At 42.2% G+C, this 18,276-nt stretch overlaps 1 protein-coding gene across 8 annotated transcripts in view; it reads right to left on the bottom strand.

The window, feature by feature from the left end:
- The window catches only part of MGA (MAX dimerization protein MGA), a 90,363-nt gene that overhangs the window by 21,524 nt on the left and 50,563 nt on the right, over positions 1-18,276 (bottom strand). For 6 of the 8 annotated variants that reach the window (XM_039538132.1, XM_039538135.1, XM_039538138.1 and 3 more), the window contains 3 exons: positions 17,353-17,652; positions 14,616-16,336; positions 351-428 (listed from right to left, as the gene is read on the bottom strand). In XM_039538132.1, coding sequence (XP_039394066.1) covers positions 351-428; positions 14,616-16,336; positions 17,353-17,652 — 2,099 coding nt within the window. The remainder of the gene's footprint in view (positions 1-350; positions 429-14,615; positions 16,337-17,352; positions 17,653-18,276) is intronic. The other 2 variants (XM_039538134.1, XM_039538136.1) reach the window with 1 other exon arrangement.

The raw sequence follows: 18,276 nt of genomic DNA, 5'->3' as shown, positions 1-18,276 counted from the left end.
GTTGGCTGGTAGCAGCCTCTGACGCTTTTGAAAAGCTGTAATCACCCCTTAGACTTGGCTCAATACCTGCAGGGTTTCTCTGATGCTCTGGTGGAGCCCACAAAGTGACCTTTATAGAAGTACTCAACTGGGAGGACCCACAGAGTTAGAGCCTCAATACTCCAGTGACTCCTCAGCTAGGGAGAGGAGATTTAAATTGAAATGAACTCACTACTGCGTGAAAAATGAATAAACATTACAGTTAAAAAAAATGGGGTTAGGAGACACTGAACCACCAACGTGGTCCACTTGCCAGATAAAGAATTTCTGATGGGCTTCACAAGAAGATATTGTTAAGTGACATAGCTTACCAACAGTGCTGAACCACCTATGGTATCTTCAGAGAGGAGGCACAGCCCATCCGGAACAGAACTGTGGGAGACCCTGGGCTGCAGAAAAGAAAAAAGAAAACTAACCCTGTTTAACATATACAGTTATTAAAAGATACACTGGTAATGAACTGATATTTTTTGCACATGCAACAAAGGTCTAAAATAATTTAGGTATAAACAATTTGGGGCGGGGGGAGGGGGAAGGACCTCTTCCCCATAATGGAGCTGCAATTAATGCTCTAGATGGCCCTCTGCTCCCGCATCCCTTCTCCTGACATGGATGGTGAATGCAAACTGACTACCCTCCTGGCTACTAAAATATTTTCTACAGCTTTCCCAATGTCTACATAAAGAACATCACTGTGATTCTAGATGGCAAGGAGACAGCTGGGTTCTCCAAAACAAGCAGCAAGGACGTATTTAGGCACAACTGTTATGCTGAAGGGAAATGTCTTCAAAATGGGATGCAAGGATCAAGAAAACCAGCACAAGAAACTTAACCTTTGTAGCGGGGATACATCTTACAGAATGTGGTGCACGAAAATCTCAACTTGCAATTTGATTAAGGGTAGCCAGAATGGTTCAATGACAGTCTTAACAGATATTAATGAGGTGACATATAATGAAAGTTTAGCTTATGTACTGAACTGTTTTTCAAGAATCATCTGATTAATGTACATTGGCAGAGATTAATGGTTACAGTAAAGAATCATGAAATTAGAGGGGAAATGAATACAAAACAGGTTTAACAGGCAGAACACTGGCCAGTTCTAATGTGTTTTAAACATCTAGGACTGACCAGTTTCCCCAAAGGGAGAGAGAGAGGAAAAGAAAAGTGTGTCTGGCGTACTGCATCAGAGAAGAACAAGTCTCTGTGGCTACTAGGAAGTACAATCAGATAGGAATTCTTAGGTTTACTTAGTTACAGCATACAATAGCTCCATCACCATGGGAACCTCCATCCCTCATCCCATTTTCTGCCCTCCTTACTTTGCTGCTACATCCTCCTACCTGAGTCACATGGAGAAGAAGCTGAACAAAGATTCCCTGGCAATGAAGCCTAAAAGCTGCTCCACTCTAAGAGAAACAGAACAGGAGCACCCTGAGAGTCACTGACGGCTGAGGGTTCTGATGGTGGAGATAGGGAAGGACTACAAGAGAGCTCTCTCATTTGAGAGGGAGACAATAAAAAGAAGAGTAGAGAGAGGGGTTAGATTGTTGAGGGAGAACACTTGAGAGAGTATGGAGAAGGACAGAGAGGGAAACAGCCCAGTTTTATCTGCTTTTACCTCTCACTTTAGAATTTTAAAAGACAAGTACATTCAGTCTAAGAACAAAAAGAAAGTGTAGTCATAGACTGAAGTTTTTCAAGTTGGAACAGAGTAAAATAAACAGAATACCCTGATTATGTTTTGCATTTCCCCGCCCCCCAGACACAGTGAAAGTTATAGCAAGGATCCAAAACAGTAGTGCCTCTTATCCCACAAAAACCCTATAACCAATAAAACATGAAGGTGAGTGAGGAGTGCAGACACATACTAGTGGGCTGACTGCATGGTACTTTTCAAGAAAGTTAAAAAGTTTAAAAAGAATTAAACTACTTTAATTCTACCCTTCCTTATCATCTTAGCGCTATTTGTCTCTGCAAAAAGCATGCAAAAACATGCACTATGTAACACGTTGGTTTTGCTCTTTTCATGTACGTGTTCTGACAGCTTGATCTGAGCATATGAAGTTTATATATGGAAACATACTGTGTTGATGACACTTAGATAACTGGATGCTACATGAAATAATATGCCCCTATTCTATGAAGTCCTAAGCATCTTTCTTTGAGGAGCGGGGTACTCAGCATCTGGCAGGACTGGGCTTTTACTGAATAGTGGAAAATGAATGCTTTCAGTATTCTATTTGTAACGTGTGTGCACGCATGGCCATAAATGGGGCCCTACCAAATTCATGGCCATGAAAAAACTTGTCACAGATCATGAAATCTGGTCTCCCCCCATGAACTCTGGTTTTTTGTGTGCTTTTATCCTATACTATACAGATTTCATGGGAGACCAGCATTTCTCAAATTGGGGGTCCTGACCCAAATGGGAGTTGCAGGGAGGTCACAAGGTTATTTTAGGGGGTGGTCATGGTATTGCCACCCTTACTTCTGCACTGCCTTCAGAGCTTGGCAGGCGGAGAACAGTAGCTGTTGGCCAGGTGCCCAGCTGTGAAGGCAGTGCCCTGCCAGCAGCAGCGCAGAAGTAAGGGTGGCAATGCCATACCACGTCACCTTTACTTCTGCACTGCTGCCTTCAATGCTGGGCAGCTGGAGAGTGGCAGTTGCTGACTGATTCAACCTGATTGGCTCAGTGGATATGGGGAAAGAGGTGGATGTGATATATCTTGACTTTAGCAAAGCTTTTGATATGGTCTCTCACAGTATTCTTGCCAGCAAGTTAAAAAACTATGGATTGGCTAAACGGACTATACGGTGGATAAAAAGCTAGCTAGATTGTCGGGCTCAATGGGTAGTGATCAATGGCTTGATGTCTAGTTGGCAGCCGGTATCAAGCGGAGTGCCCCAGGAGTCGGTCCTGTGGCTGATTTTGTTCAACATCTATATCAATGATCTGGATGATGGGAGTAATTGCACCCTCAGCAAGTTTGCAGATGACACTAAGCTGCAGGGAGAGGTAGATATGCTGGAGGGTAGAGATAGGGTCCAGAGTGACCTAGACAAATTGGAGGACTGGGCCAAAAGAAATCTGATGAGGTTCAACAAGGATAAGTGAAGAGGCCTGCATCTAGGATGGAAGAATCCATGCACCGCTACAAGCTGGGGACCGACTGGCTAAGCAGCAGTTCTGCAGAAAAGAACTTGGGGATTACAGTGGACGAGAAGATGGATATAAGTCAGCAGTGTGCCCTCGTTGCCAAGAAGGTCAACGGCCTATTGGGCTGTATTAGTAGGAGCACTGCCAGCAGCTCGAGGGAAGTGATTATTCCCCTCTATTTTGGCACTGGTGGGGCCACACCTGGAGTCCTGCTGGTGAGGCCATACCTGGAGTCCAGTTTTGAGAATCTCAGACAGCTCAAAGCCTCTGCAAATTGCACCTTTTTTAAAGTTCAAGCCCTACAAAGATGAATCAGGGAAAAGAAAAATACAAACACAACTAAAAATCTGGAGATTTAAATCCACAACTACTGAATCATACCGTGAAAAAGAAAGCAGAAAAAGGAAATGATGATAGAGATGATTGGAGGATCACTTCTCTCATTGATTTGAAACCTCTTTACCCAAATCTCTCTCACAAAGGATTCTCTGTCCAGCCCTTGGTAAAGAATATATAGAGGTGAAAAAATCTTAAAATTTCAGATATTTTCCTGCTTGATCATTAAAATACACCAAGTCAATCCCTATAAACAAACAAATGCTAATAAGGCTCCAAAAAGTGAAAAGCAAAGATGTATTAAGTAAGAAAGCAAATGCATACGATGCTTAGCAGATTTGTTTACAGTGTCTGGTCCCAATACTGTAGCCCTTACTCATGTGAGCAATCACATTCACCTCAGTGGATGTAAAGGTTGCAGGATTAGATTCAATAATGTGACTTGTCTGTGAAGACCGAGGCAAAACAGTAGTGGACTGTTTTGAGCACGATATCAAAGAGTGGCCTAATCTGATGACAGTTTGTGAACAAAATTGTGAAAAAATAGATGGCACTGTCACAGCCAAAGTTCTCAACATTGGACTTAAGACAAAATGTTGAACACATGCTGAGTACTCTGAAGCCTGTTTCTGTAGCCTTGAACAAAATGCAGATAAACAGCTGTTTTGTTGCTGATGCTGTAGAAATTTGGGAGGAACCAAGTGAGATCTTAAAAAGAGAAATATGCAATGACAGAGTTAAATTACAAGCATTAAAAAGACGAATGGGACAAGCACTATCTCCAGCTCATTTTCTTGCAAATATTCTCAATACTCAGTACCAGGGTCAAATCTTAACTGCTGAAGAAGAGGAGTTGGCTATGACATGGACATCCAGCAATCATCCTTCCATAATGTCAGCTACAATAAACTTCAGAGCTAAGTGTGAACCATTCAAGAAATATATGTTTGCTGATGCTGTTTGAAAGAAAGTCACACCAGTGAACTGGTGGAAGTCACTTAAGCACTTGGATTCAGAAACTGTTGAAGTGATAATCTCACTTTTAACAGCAGTAGTTTCTTCTGCCGGTGTAGAAAGAATATTTTCTTTCTTTGGACTAATTGATTCCAAATTGAGAAATCGTTTGGGACCTGAAAAGGCAGGAAAGCTTGTTTCTCTTTTCCAAATTATGTACAAACATAGAAATGAAGGTGAAGACGACTGAGTTAGCTGAAGAAGCCAATATTTTAAGTTTCTCATGTTGACCTGGCTGACATAGTTGATTTAATTTTTTTAAAAATATTTAATTTATTTTAGTTAAAAACAATTTTAACAAAAACAAACCTGATTTTAAAAAGACTTGAATGTCTAACTAAACTCAAAAATTCACATGCTTGTTTTGTTAAAATATTATATGTTTGCTGTTGAAGAAAAATCCAGAATACATAACATTGTTGTTTTAGTTAAATAGAACAATTTAAATGTCTGTCTGGTGACGTTCTCCTCCTAATACAGCATGGCAAGAAAATCCTCCAAATATTAATGATTAACCTGCTGAATTGGAGATATTTATGAAGTCTTTGGGAGGTGAACTATCTGCTTCAATTACCTTTGGTAAATGAAATAACCAAAACAATCATTTATTTTTTGATATAGCTGTAAAACTAATCTGAAAAGTTTTCAAAATAACTCACTTTAAAAAATGTATAGTATTTACCTTCTAAAAATGAAACCTACATCTCTAAGTTGCGAAGAATATGTATTGAGGTTACAACAACCAACAAGAATGCACTTTTATGTATAAATCCATGATTAAATCGAGTCTTCCTTTAAATCATAATTTAAATCAATTTGATTTAAATCAAATCCATCCTGATCCAACAACTATGCAGTTAAACTGGGATTCTAGTTTTTGTGGCCTCTGATAAAAATGAAAGGTCTTTATTTGCACAGATAAACCAGTAAGTTTATATGATTTTTTCCCAAGATGTTGCTACAGGAGTACAGTTAAGGTAGTTTGGATACCTTGTTCATGAAGTGCAACTTTAACTCTGCATTTCATAGATATCCAGTATTTGAGGTTTATTAACATTCTTGAAAGGTAATATGCCTGCAAACCACTCATGTGAATGTGCCTGCAACCTTAACTTCCCTTCAATACACTGTGTATGAAACTTTCCTTAAAGAAAAATAATAGTTGTTCCAGAGAACTAGGCAGCAAAGGAAGCTTGGGGATGGGAGGCCTTCCCTCCCCTTTTCATGACATCTACAGAAAGGAGGCCTCACTAATGCACACCTCCTAAGGATTTCAGGAGGGTAGTTTATTACCTGCGAGCATTAGGAGTTGCACAAGAGAAGGGTTCCATCTGGATAAGCATATCAATCCTTTAGTGAGGCTTGTCAAGGGCTCAAAAGAGCTTGTTGAAGACACTTCTAATGCCATCCGCCCCAGCAGACTCCCCCCCCCCCCCCAAAAAAAAAGAAGAAAGAAAAAAAAGAGGCCTTGGAGCTTGAAAGGCAGGATATGTCGGGGAAGGGGGGAGTGCAAGGACCAGAAGAGAAGCTCAGAACTGCAAGGGAAGGTGGTGAGGAAGTGAGGGAAGCATGAGTACTCCCTCTGCCCCTCTAAACACTTCAAACCTTTTACTAAGCACACTCTAATTACGTGGATCCCCCTGCTCCTGGCAGCCCATCCATGCCCCCAGCAAGAGAACAGTTACATACCCTATTGTAACTGTGGTTCTCTGAGATGCTGTAATTAATCTGGATCCCACTGACACTAGTACCTCATGTGCACAAGAGTGGAGTATTTTGTACAGTAGTGTCTGCTGGGACTGTGCATGCACCTTGTACCTCATTGTGCTCCCATGCAAAGGCACAAATCACAGGGAGTCTGACCCTCCTTCAGTTCCTTCACAATTTAAGATGCATGTTAGCAGAGGTCTCAAAAAAAGCAGAGATGATGGGCAGATTGTGGAATCCGCATTGATGACATCATCTCAAAGAACTTGTTATTGTACTAGTAACTGTTCTTTCTTTCTCCAATAAGTTTGGATGGGTGTCCCCCTGTAAATGACTGGCAGGCAGTGTCCACTCTGGATAGTGAGAAGGAGGCGCATCAGCTCCTATTTTATCAAACAACAACAGAGCAAGGCTCTGGAAATGTCTATACTAGGTAGCTTCTTCTCTCTCAGCACTGAGTGTTGTTTCAAGAACGCCACTGATGGGTTTGATTGATTGGATTTAGGCATAACTGTGAGACCACCTTAAGGTCAAACTCAAGGTGTGATCTCAGGACTACCTTATTCCTATGAAAAGATGCATGAGGAGGTCTGGCCATAAGGGCTTGGAGCTCACTGATATTCTGTGCTGAGGAGACCGCAACCAGGAAAACCATCGTAACCATCTAAAGTGACGTTATCAAACAATCAGAGGCTCCATGAATTTAAAGAGAATGATGCTGATCCCAAGTAGGAGCCAGAGCTCTAAGAGGTAGGTAAGTATACAGGAAAACCTTGAGTAATCTGGATACTGTGGGATGTGAAAAGATAGAGCCATTGGTGAAATCTAGCATGCAGCATCAAGTGTGTGCATACCAACATATGGCTTAGTAGTCCCAGATGTGCGCACAGTTGTTGCGTTTGAGTTTAGGTCCTTTACTATCAACTGAAGGGACCAGAACCTGTTCTCTGGCAGGTAAGCTCTCACTGACCAGGAGTCCTAGGAACTCTATCTTCTGCAATGATGTTAGACCATTTCTTGTAATTCACTAGAAATCCTTGTTGGGAGAACAGGGAGAGGATGTACTCTGCTGCTGGGACCTGCTTCTCGTTAGCAAGTCATCCATGTACAGATAGATGTGGACTCCTTTTCTCCTTAAATGTGCTGCCACTAGCGTCAAACATTTTGTAAACACCTTCAGTACTAGAGAGAGACCGAAGCATAGAACCCTGTACTGGTAATGAGGGGGCCCCATCATGAATCTTAGGTACCTCCTGCCAGCCTCCATCCCAAACCCCGCTTTGCCTCCATCATTTATAATGGTGTTAAATATATAAAAAAACTGTTTTTAGTTTATAAGGAGGGGTCACACTCAGAGGCTTTCTATGCGGAAGGGGTCACCAGTACAGAAGTTTGAGAACCACTGGGGTAAAGAGTGGAACTGGATGGGGTAGCCCTGGGTGATGATCTCTAGATAATCTCATTCATCTGTCCAATGTTATGGCAGACCAAGCCCAGTGGAACAGGGTGAAGCAGCTTTCGAAGGGACTGGATTTTTTGCAGCTCGTGACAGTCCTGTCAAATTTGTTGACTTGTCAGGGGAGTGGTTGTATGTGTCACTGTCCAAAAGGAAAGCAGGCGACCCCTGCTGTATCTTGACATGATACTCAGGCTGCCTGGAATGGTAGGATGATGTCTCTTGTCTTGACTGGGATTAAGGATGGTATAGTTTGTGGTACAAGCCTGGCTTGTAAAACGTAGGGAGCATGGGGTGGCTTCAGATTCTTTTAAGGAGCACAGTGCTGTCAGTTTGCTTGCTCAATTAACTCCATGCCTTCAAATCTAGGTCCTTGATCAACTCCCTATGTATGCCAATGCTTGAAGACAATACTCTGTGCATGTTTACTGCTGTGGGTCACGGATCTGGCTGCAGTGTGAAAGGCAACCACTGCTGCCTGTAAGATCTTGGCCACGAACGTACCATGCTTAATTATTTCTCTAAAACAATGAGGAGTCCTTGTGGCACTTTAGAGACTAACACGTTTATTTGGGCATAAGCTTTCGTGAGCTAAAACCCACTTCATCAGATGCATGGAGTGGAACATACAGTAGGGAGGTATAACTACACAGCATATAAAAAGATGGGAGTTGCCTTACCAAGTGTGTGTGTGGGGGGGGTCAGTGCTAACGAGCCAATTCTATTTAAGTTGGAAGTAAGCAATTCTCAAGAGTTGACAAGGAGTTGAAATCACTTTTGTAATGCTAATGAGGCCAATGTAAACAAGGTGACCCATTTCAAAAGTTGACAAGAAGGTATGAGTATTTGAACTCCTCCCTGTTGTCATGTGTGAACTTCAATTAAAAAGATGTCACCCTGTCGCAGGTTAAAGAGTCATACTTGGCCAGTGGGACCTGGCAATTTGCCTCTCAAAGTTGTAGGGAGACGGAGGAATAAGATTTCTTTCCAAATCGGTTGAGTCTTTTGGGTTCCCTGTCTTTAGAGGTACTCTTGTTCAATTTAGATTTTTCCTGTACTACCAACACAACCAAGGAGCCCAGACTTGGGCTGAGCATAGAAGAACTCAAAGCTAGTTCAAGGGTACCATTTTTCTACTCATTTTACCATAGGTGGTATAGCGGTTGATGTCTGCCAGGAGGCTTTAACAGAGTCCAAGCAGTCTCTGATTTATGGGACAAGTGATTCTAAACAGACCAGCAATTGTCAAAATATTGATCAACACATTACATTTCCCAGATATGATAGAGTTTCTGTTGTTCTCATAAGGAGCTCCCGGAATGACTTGTTGTCATCCAGTGCCAGTATTGGTGCCAAGGACACAGCTTCATCAGCCAACAACGATGAGAATTCCTTTGGCGGTGAAGTAGAATGCTGGTATGGCTCAGCCCCCATGTCTGGTTCTTCCTGGTGGTCCTCCCTGTCTAGCATAGGTGATCTGACCAGACAAGCTGATGGGGAAAGTGATATTTCTTAAATGGGAGACCTGCTCCTAGCAGTTTGAGATTACAGACTCAGTAAGCCCAACATGTGGCCACAGTGACATGCCTTAGCAAGACAGCTGGCTAGCAAGGTATTGACTAGTCCAATGCTGTTGCTGTAAGGATGCTGATCAAATCGCGTAGGGAGGGCTGGCAGGCCTCTCCATGACACTGATCACAGATCATAGAGGAGAGTATTTCTGCTAAGATGGTGAGAACATATGCCCCAGTGATGAAGAGGAGGAGTAAGACCTCCTCTAGAGACACCACTGAAGTCTGTATCGGTGCTGGTAGGTGCCTCAGTGTTGAAGATAGTCCTGGCTCTTCTTCTAGAGGCAATGATACAGAAGGGTGCCATGCCAGATCTGGGGTCAGTGCTAGAGGAGTCTTCCTCTGCACCACAGGCTGCTCCATATCACCAGCTCTCTATGTGGGTCTTGGTGGATTTGTCTTCAGAGGCTTTACATGGTCTGTCCCTGTGTGAAGGGCCAGAGTTCCACCTGGACTCATTACCCGTATTTGGCACAGCCTAACTTCAGTATCAGCTTTAGCGCCATGTTTGCGATGCCAGTGGAGTGTCGGTGTTAATGCCATATCTTTTCTCAACGCCATCTTCTGTGTTGGTCTTTGGGGTAGCCTGCCCATTAGACAGGGTACAGCATGAAGTTAGTTTGTCCTGTCGGGACTCTGCAGCCTGCGTTCATAGGATCTGAAGAGACCTTCATAGATCATTCCAAGAGATGAAGCTTCAACCATGAGTTACATTATTTATGTGTTATTGCAGAGAAAGATAGGCATACTTAACATCTACTTGGTATAATGGCCTCTTCTAAACAGAAGAGATACCTGCTTTGTCCATCTTTCAAAGGAATTTGTCCATCAAAGGACAGACAGGACTTGAACCACGCAAGTTTCAATCAGCCATGTTGAGGAGCTCTTTTGGAGGGGTGTATGGGGATGGGGGCGATATCTGACCATCAGTAATCAGTCCAGATAAGTTGAGGAGGTTCAAGGTGGTTGTATATCAGTAGATCAGAGGACTTCTGAAGATGCTGAAAAAAGCATTAAGAGTTTTAGCCGGAGTAAAAAACTAGGGAGCCAGGTTCCATTTCGCTGCCATGGATAGCAAGAAAGAACTGAGGCAGAGTCACAGCCACTCCATGCTTTATGCACTTGTATGGGCACAGGAAGCAGAGAGCACATGCATGGCCCTGACAGACACTGCTATTCAAAAGACACTGATTTCGCAAATGAGGTACATGCGCTCCCATGTTGGGATCCACATTAACACATACTTGAAGAACTTTTGTTTCCCCTATATCCACATGGCTTCCCTCCCATGAATTCTAGCCAGAAAACTGTTTCCTCCTTGACCCTCACCTGAGATTCACACCTGGAGGGGAGATTATTAGCAAAGAGATGCAGGGTGGCAAGGGGGACACACAGGATCACCTCACTGGTGCAAGAAAAGAAGGCAGAAAAACACCCTCTCCTCCCTGTCTCATTCACCAAACCTACGGTCTGTCAGAGGGGAATCACACTGCTGGGATCTACAGGGTCTTCCTAGGATGGTGAAGGGAAGAAAGCTCTAGCAAATCCCCTATGAATTACTCCTGAGCTCTCCCACAACTACAAACCACTAGGTGCCTGGTGTGGGGCTCATGGGGGAAGAATGGATCTCTGGAAGGTGAGAGTGTACGAAGATATGGTGGAGCAAGTGACTTACTGAAGAGCATAGAGAGCTGTCAGTTGCAGTGGTCCAGATACAGAGTGCGCACTCCAGTGCAAGTTTAGACATATAAGATGGGAAAGCAGAGGGGAAGCACTAACACTTCCCTTCCTTCTCCATCCAGCATACCTCTTGTGGTTTGCAGCAGCAGGGTTCCCCATTGATGAACTATAGGTGGACTTAACCAGAGGTCCTCATGAGTTCTGCAGGGAGGGGAGGACCGGATGTGCGCTTTGCACACAGGCATTCTCCTGATCACCTCCTTAGTTCAATGGTAAGGAAGAAACCCCAAAAGACCCCTATGAGGTTTCCTGGACTCCTTCTGAGAGGGCAGGTCTACACTAACAGTTAAATTGATCTAACTTATGTTGCTCGGGTGTGAAAGCATCTCCTGCTGACATAGCTTATGTTTCTCGCTGAAGTGGAGTAATTATACTGACAGGAGAGCACTCTCCCATTGGCATAGCACTTCTTCACCAGATGCGCTACAGTGACGCAGCTGCACTGATGTAGCGCTGTAGCGTAGACTTGCTCTCAGCCTTTGACGGAAACATTCCCTTTGTTCCTCCAATTGACAAGCCTCCCTAGTGACCAGATTACAGAAGTAGATCTCACAGGGTAAGAAAAAAGGGTAGATATTTATTTATTTATTTACAGTTTAGTAAGTTTAATTCTCAGTAGGCATTTACCATGCTAAACTAAGCTTACTGGAGCAGACAGTCTCAAGCAAGATAACTAATGAAAAATGTTAAGAGCTTTTGTAATTTGACAATAATAGACTAAAACCTGGTTACGACCACCAGATATCAGCTAGGGGAGTCCAGTAAACAGTTTTATTTCTCTCTTTCTCTTTTTTTTTAAATAATAAAAAGGCTTTTTTTAATGGAAGGCTTCTGAAACTGTGTTTAAGAGTTCTGTGTCTTGGGTATCATGATCCAAGAACTCACTGCCCAAGTCATTTCAAATTTTATAGAATTGCCCCCAGATCTAACATATAAATCTGGAAGCAGATATTACTTTGTTGCAGTGTTCTTTGGGGAAAAGAACACAAAATCAGGCTTATATTTAAAACTCAGTTGTAACCTCAATTATGGAGTGATGGCCGTCACATCATAATAAAACAGTAAAGACGACTTTGGAAAATGATATAGCACAACTATATCATAATGAAGCTAAATATCTGGATACTAGCTCTTTTTTGGTTTTAATTCCTCCACAACTTCCCCATAAAACACAACAAAAAATAAAATCAAAATAAACAAAAACACCCACTCCTCCACATACCCACTTCATGGGGGGGGAATATCTCAGTGGTTTGAGCATTGGCCTGCTAAACCCAGGGTTGTGAGTTCAATCCTTGAGGAGGCCACTTAGGGATCTGGGGCAAAAATTGGTCCTGCTAGTGAAGGCAGGGGGCTGAACTCAATGACCTTTCAAGGTCCCTTCCAGTTCTAGGAGATTGGTATATCTCCAATTATTACCTTTATATATCAGTACATCTCTGAAAAACAATGTCAGGTTTGGTTTTAGGGATATTTTAATATATATGCAAGTAATTTGAATGAAAGCTGAAAACAAGATCTCCAGCCTTGTACAATAAACTAAACTTGGAGGCAAAATGAGAAAGGAGAAAAAAATTAAAATTAAACTCTAATGAATCTGGATAGTTTAGGTGACACATGCCAAATGAAACACTCATTGAGTTTAGCAATCAGGAAAGTCCTGTACTGTCAATTGAAGAGACCATTGGCAAATCACTGAAATCATCATGTTCTAGTGCACAGCAGCGGTACAAAAGGATACTAGGCTGTATTAACAGTTTGAGGGATGCTGTTACAGTACAGTGCACTTGTAAGACCACCTCAGGAACACTATAATGCAGTATTGAGCACCGTTCCACAGGGAGGGTATTACAAGATTTAGTGTAGGACAATACAAATGAAAGATAATGTGCGTGACAAATCAAATAATGAAGAGATGTAAAAGGAGCTTGGATTATTCTCACAGTAAGACAAAAAAATATTTTAAAAGGTTTGATAAAATTCACAGATACTATTTATAACCTAGTAAGAGTACAAAAGTACTAAGCCATCTAAACAACTGGGAAACTTGGGCAGAACTCTTTCATGGAGATGAAATAACATCCTAGGGAAGACAACACTAAAGGAGGAGTTCAAAAGACACCTAACACTTGTTTCTAGAATGGACCAAGGGATATTGTGCAGGAGGTCAGACTGGATGATTATAATGGTCCCTTCTGACCTCAGAGTCTATGATTCTATATGGTGGAAAGGCAGTAAGACGAAATTAAAATGGAATTCGAAAGTCTGGCATGTTGGGCCAGATGTTTTTTTCACTATACTAAAATTTCTTATGTTCTAAGGCAGGGGTAGGCAACCTATGGCACGCGTGCCGAAGGCGGCACTCGAGCTGATTTTCAGTGGCATTCACACTGCCCAGGTCCTGGCCACTGGTCCGGGGGACTCTGCATTTAATTTAATTTTAAATGAAGCTTCTTAAACATTTTAAAAACCATATTTAGTTTACATACAACAATAGCTTAGTTATATATTATAGACTTACAGAAAGATACATTTTAACATTTTTAGAAGGTATTACTGGCACGTGAATCCTTAAATTACAGTGAATAAATGAAGACTCGACACACCACTTCTGAAAGGTTGCCGACCCCTGTTCTAAGGTGACAAACAGAATTAGCCTGAACCTATATACTGCAAGAAGGCAATGAGTATGGCCCTACTAAATTCATGGCCATGAAAAATGTGACATAGACTGTAAAATCAGACCTCCCCTGCGAAATCTAGCTATTAGAGACTGGGAGCAGGGCTGGGGGCGCCCCAGCCAGGGGCTCCTACCGTTCACCAGGCTCCAGCTGCTAGTCTGCTGGGCTGAGGAGGGACAGGACTTCCTCTTCCTCTGCAAGGCTGCTCTCAGGGGGAGATCAGACCCACCTTCAGGTACCTCCCCCCACAGCTGCAGGAAGCTCTGTGGCTGCTGCCAGCTCTGAAGGCTCCCAGCAGCACAGGGGAGATCAGACCCACCTCCACCTCTGGGAATCTCCCCCGACTGCAGGAAGTACCGTGGCTGCTGCCTTCAGCAGCACAGAAAGAGGGTGGCAATTCCATGACCCCCCTACAACAGCGTTGCAACCCCCCACGACCTCCTTTTGGGTCAGGACCCCCCCCCATTACAACACTGTGAAATTTCAGATGTAAACATCTGAAAATGCTAAATTGACGAATTTTTTAATCCTCTGGCCATAAAATTGATCAAAATTTGGTAGAGCCCTAGCAATGAGCAATATTCGTACCAGAGCTCTGCCAATTCATCCCAATCCTTATCTGTGAAACAGACAACTCTATTTCCAGTCCTGTGAATTTCTCAAATAGAAGAAATGCCACTAATAGTGCCAAGTTGTATCAGGAGTTTGCATAACTAGAATGAAACCAAAAATATTCTCACTTGAGACCCGTATTCAGGTCTTCTGAAGTAACAGAAGACCAGTACATTAACTACCAGTGAGCCTTCTAGGCGCCTATTGTGCCTGGACACATGATTAGTTTGTGGAATTTTTAAGTCATTTATCTTTAAAAAATTCGGAGAATTTTTAGTTTTAAAAAGAGAGATACTCACCAATTTTTCCACATCCACTTCCTCTTCACTCTGGAAATCAGAAGCTCCATCCAGCATCTCATCAGCAGAATCATCAGTTTTTTCATCATCATCTTCCTCCTCCTCTTCCACATCATCAGTGGTAATATCAACAGCAGGAGTATAACCCTTTTTGTGGTGTTTGGATTCTTGTGATCTCTGTTCTGGGGTCATGAAATAACCTTTAACAGATTTCTCAACTTTGTTCTCTCTCTCGGTGTTACTTTTGTTGTCTAAATCAGTTGTCTTACTAGATATTGTGTTCAAAGAACTGTTGACATGAATTGAGTTATCCTTAGCATTTTCACTTGCTTTCTGAAAACCAGTGGTGCCTTGTTCTTGGTTAGGAGCATTAAGTTTTTCCTGGATATCTAGATTTTTTTTACACTCATCTGTACTTTCCACATGCATCTCCCCTGAATTATTACCATGTTCCTTGGTATAAATGATCTCAGATTTATTTTCCTGTTCCTCCATTATATTCTCTGTCTCTATAGAGTCCTCACATTCCTTCCTTTTGACATCAGGCTGTGCAGTGCTCTCCTGGAGCTCTTTTTGGTTCTCAAGTGGTTGAGTCCCTTCCTGATGCTTGTCTTTGCTTTCCAGCTGTGCATAAATCTCTTGCTTTTCCTGTGGACTCTTTGACTGTGCAGCATTCACCTTCTCTTCCTCTTTTTTCTGTGGCTGTGCATTTCCCTCCCGTTCAGTATCTGGACTCTCTGCTTCTACAGTGCTCGTGTACTCCTCTACATGGCTCTTTAACAGTGCCATCTCTTCCTGCTCCCTGGGACTCTCTGGATATGCAGTATTTGCAGGAGCAACTACTGCTTGACCTAGTAATTCTGAAATAGTCCCTGAGTTATCTGAAACTTCCTCCAATACTTCTTCAGAATGTACAGATTCCTCTTTCTTTTCAGTGATCACTTTGTTTTTCTCACTGATTGGCTTCTCACTGATGTATGAGTGATCTGATGATATGACATCGGCAGAAACATCATGCTGGAAGCTCGGAATGTCGTCTGCGTAATCCTCCAGCATCTCTGGATCCTTCTCAGCCATCTCTGAGGCAGTGAAGTTTCTGTCAGATAGGATCACATCAGCTGCAGACTCCTCAGTACTATTTGACTGATCTGATGGCAACTCATTTTCCTCTTGTTTGCTATCTGACACTGTTACCTCTGACTCCATGACTTCTACATCTTCTGAATGTGAAGCCTTCTCAGGCTCCTGCTGCTTAGTAGGACTAGACTCATCCTTTTGGCTTACATTCTGGGAATCTTTCTTTATCTGGAGGGATGCAACATGATGAAGAATAGAGTTTGGGACAGACTTCTGTCCTGGGAGCTGAAGCAAGGCAAAACTGCCAGACTGAAGGGGTATGAGATTGGCAGCATTAGTTGGTTGACCACCTGAGTTACACATTATTTTAGATTCAGAGCCTGCTTGACCTACAATGCTGCTTGCTCCTGGAGGAGAGATCCTCAGAGTCAGGGTGCCTGCTTGTGACACAAAACTGGGTACTGACGGAAGGATGGATGATGCTTGAGTGACCAAATTAGCCACAGGTGCAGACTTGGATCCAACCATTTGTACTGCTGGGTTTTTGGCAGGGGAAACCGAAGTAACAGAAGTGGAGGACATAGGTGATACAGGTGTCTCAGGAGGCTTAGAGGGCCCAGGGAACCGGATTCCTACAACAGAGCCTATGAGAGAGATGAACCACAATCAATATTTCCTAGAATCACTCCTCCAGATGCTAGTATTTGATATTATATAAATTAAAGCAGACAGAACTTCTTCCAAGGATTATAATATAATGAATTACGAAACCACAGAATTTCAATAAAATAATTAGTGCTGTATAAGAGGTATGCTACCATAAGATTTCCACAAATGACGCGTTCTTCCATATTTTGGCAGTTAATGCACAAGTTTCATCAATGTGTTGGAAAGGTGGTTATTGGACCTGGTGAAAAAAGTTTTAATAAAAACAATTCAAAATAAACTAACTTTCTTTCCTTTACAAATTTTGTCAGAAAATTTCAAAACAATTCAAATTTAAAATATTTCATTTAATTTTGGTGGTGGTGGGAAGGAACACTCACTTTTTTCTTTACTTGTCCCTCTTTCTCTTCTTTAAAATGTAAAATAGTGTAATTTTCCTCACCAAAACAAAATGAACAGTTCTGAAATTTGATGAAAAATTAATTTTTCACAATTTTTTTCATTTAATCTAAAAAGCCATTCTTTGTCAAAACAATTTTGGCTAGTGGCAAATGGTCAGATTTGTACTCACCAAAGCGATCAATCTGATTTCCTTAATATAATGCTGAGATAGTATATTGACCCTTTGCTAGACATAAAAAAAAGTCTTTACCTAGTGCACAAAATTCCTACATTTTGGGTAAAGGAAGTACTGACAACACTTTTTCAGTTTAAGACAAGTGATATTTCATCCTACATCACATCATATCTGAATGATTACACTTTACTCTCCCAACCTACACAAGCAAGACACATTATGGGCATTTTTTTCTTGGCAGTGTGGTAGTGAAATCTCAAAACACAAATAATCCTAGTGTCCTGTACTAGTTCTATGCAATTACTTTGACTTTCAGTGGAGAAAGGGGCACGTGACAAAGGAAAGCTGATCTGCTACAAGATTTACCCTCCAAACAATACACTGAAGAATCAGGAAAGAATGGCGAAGACTTTGTACCTGGATTGCGGAACATGACTGGCTGAATGTTGGATTGAGTGCCAGCAGTTCGGAGCTGATGCAGTGGAACAAGCTGGATGATCTGTCCATTGGGATGTCTAAATAGGTTTACCCCACCGGGGCTCCTGAGAGGCTGCAGGATCATCCTATGTCCCTGAGAAAGCTGCACATTATGGAGGGGTCGTAAAGCAGGAGAACCTTGATGTACTGGAATCAGCAGTAACCGGGGTCCCCCACGCTTCTCTGTTCCAGAAGACAGCCCTTGGGGGCTTGCAGTTGTAGTCTGAGAACCACCATCTTCTGAAAAGTTAGTACAAAAATAGGATTCACAATATGATTCATAATACTCCTTGACACAAACAATCACATAAATCATTTGGCTTTACTTGTACCAAAACAGGTAAGATGTTTTCAGACAGAAGTGTCATTCTTAAACTAACAAAAAACTATTTTATAACATGTAATTTCAACATCCTCCATTTATCCACCAAACACATATAGCATGGACCAGAGCAGTACAATCTTCTCCACTCTACTCTGTCAATAATCTTCTCAACCACACGGAAGAATCATGGACTGAGAGGGTAATTATCTGCTTCCGTGCCTAGTTCTTGGCCTTTTTACCAAGATTACAATGAGTATACCAATCAGAGTCAACTGCTGTAGTGGTGGTTTTGTGATAAGATATTTATCAGCTAGGAAAAGGACTGAAACCACCAACTCATTTCATATTACCCAGCAAACAATCATCACATGGCTACAGTTTCTGTTTACTAACAGCCTGACCTGAATTCAAAGCAGAAACTTAAGAAATGAAGGCTCCATACCCCATTCTGCTGAGATGCCTCGTCCCACTATTTTCTCTCTGATGGAACTGTACAGTTGCAGACTTATTCCAATTCTGATGCAACTGGTGTTTCGGGC

The sequence above is a fragment of the Mauremys reevesii genome, linkage group 4 (assembly GCF_016161935.1).
Source record: "Mauremys reevesii isolate NIE-2019 linkage group 4, ASM1616193v1, whole genome shotgun sequence".
Taxonomy (NCBI): Eukaryota; Metazoa; Chordata; order Testudines; family Geoemydidae; genus Mauremys; species Mauremys reevesii.
This window is presented reverse-complemented; position numbering and strand designations above follow the sequence as displayed.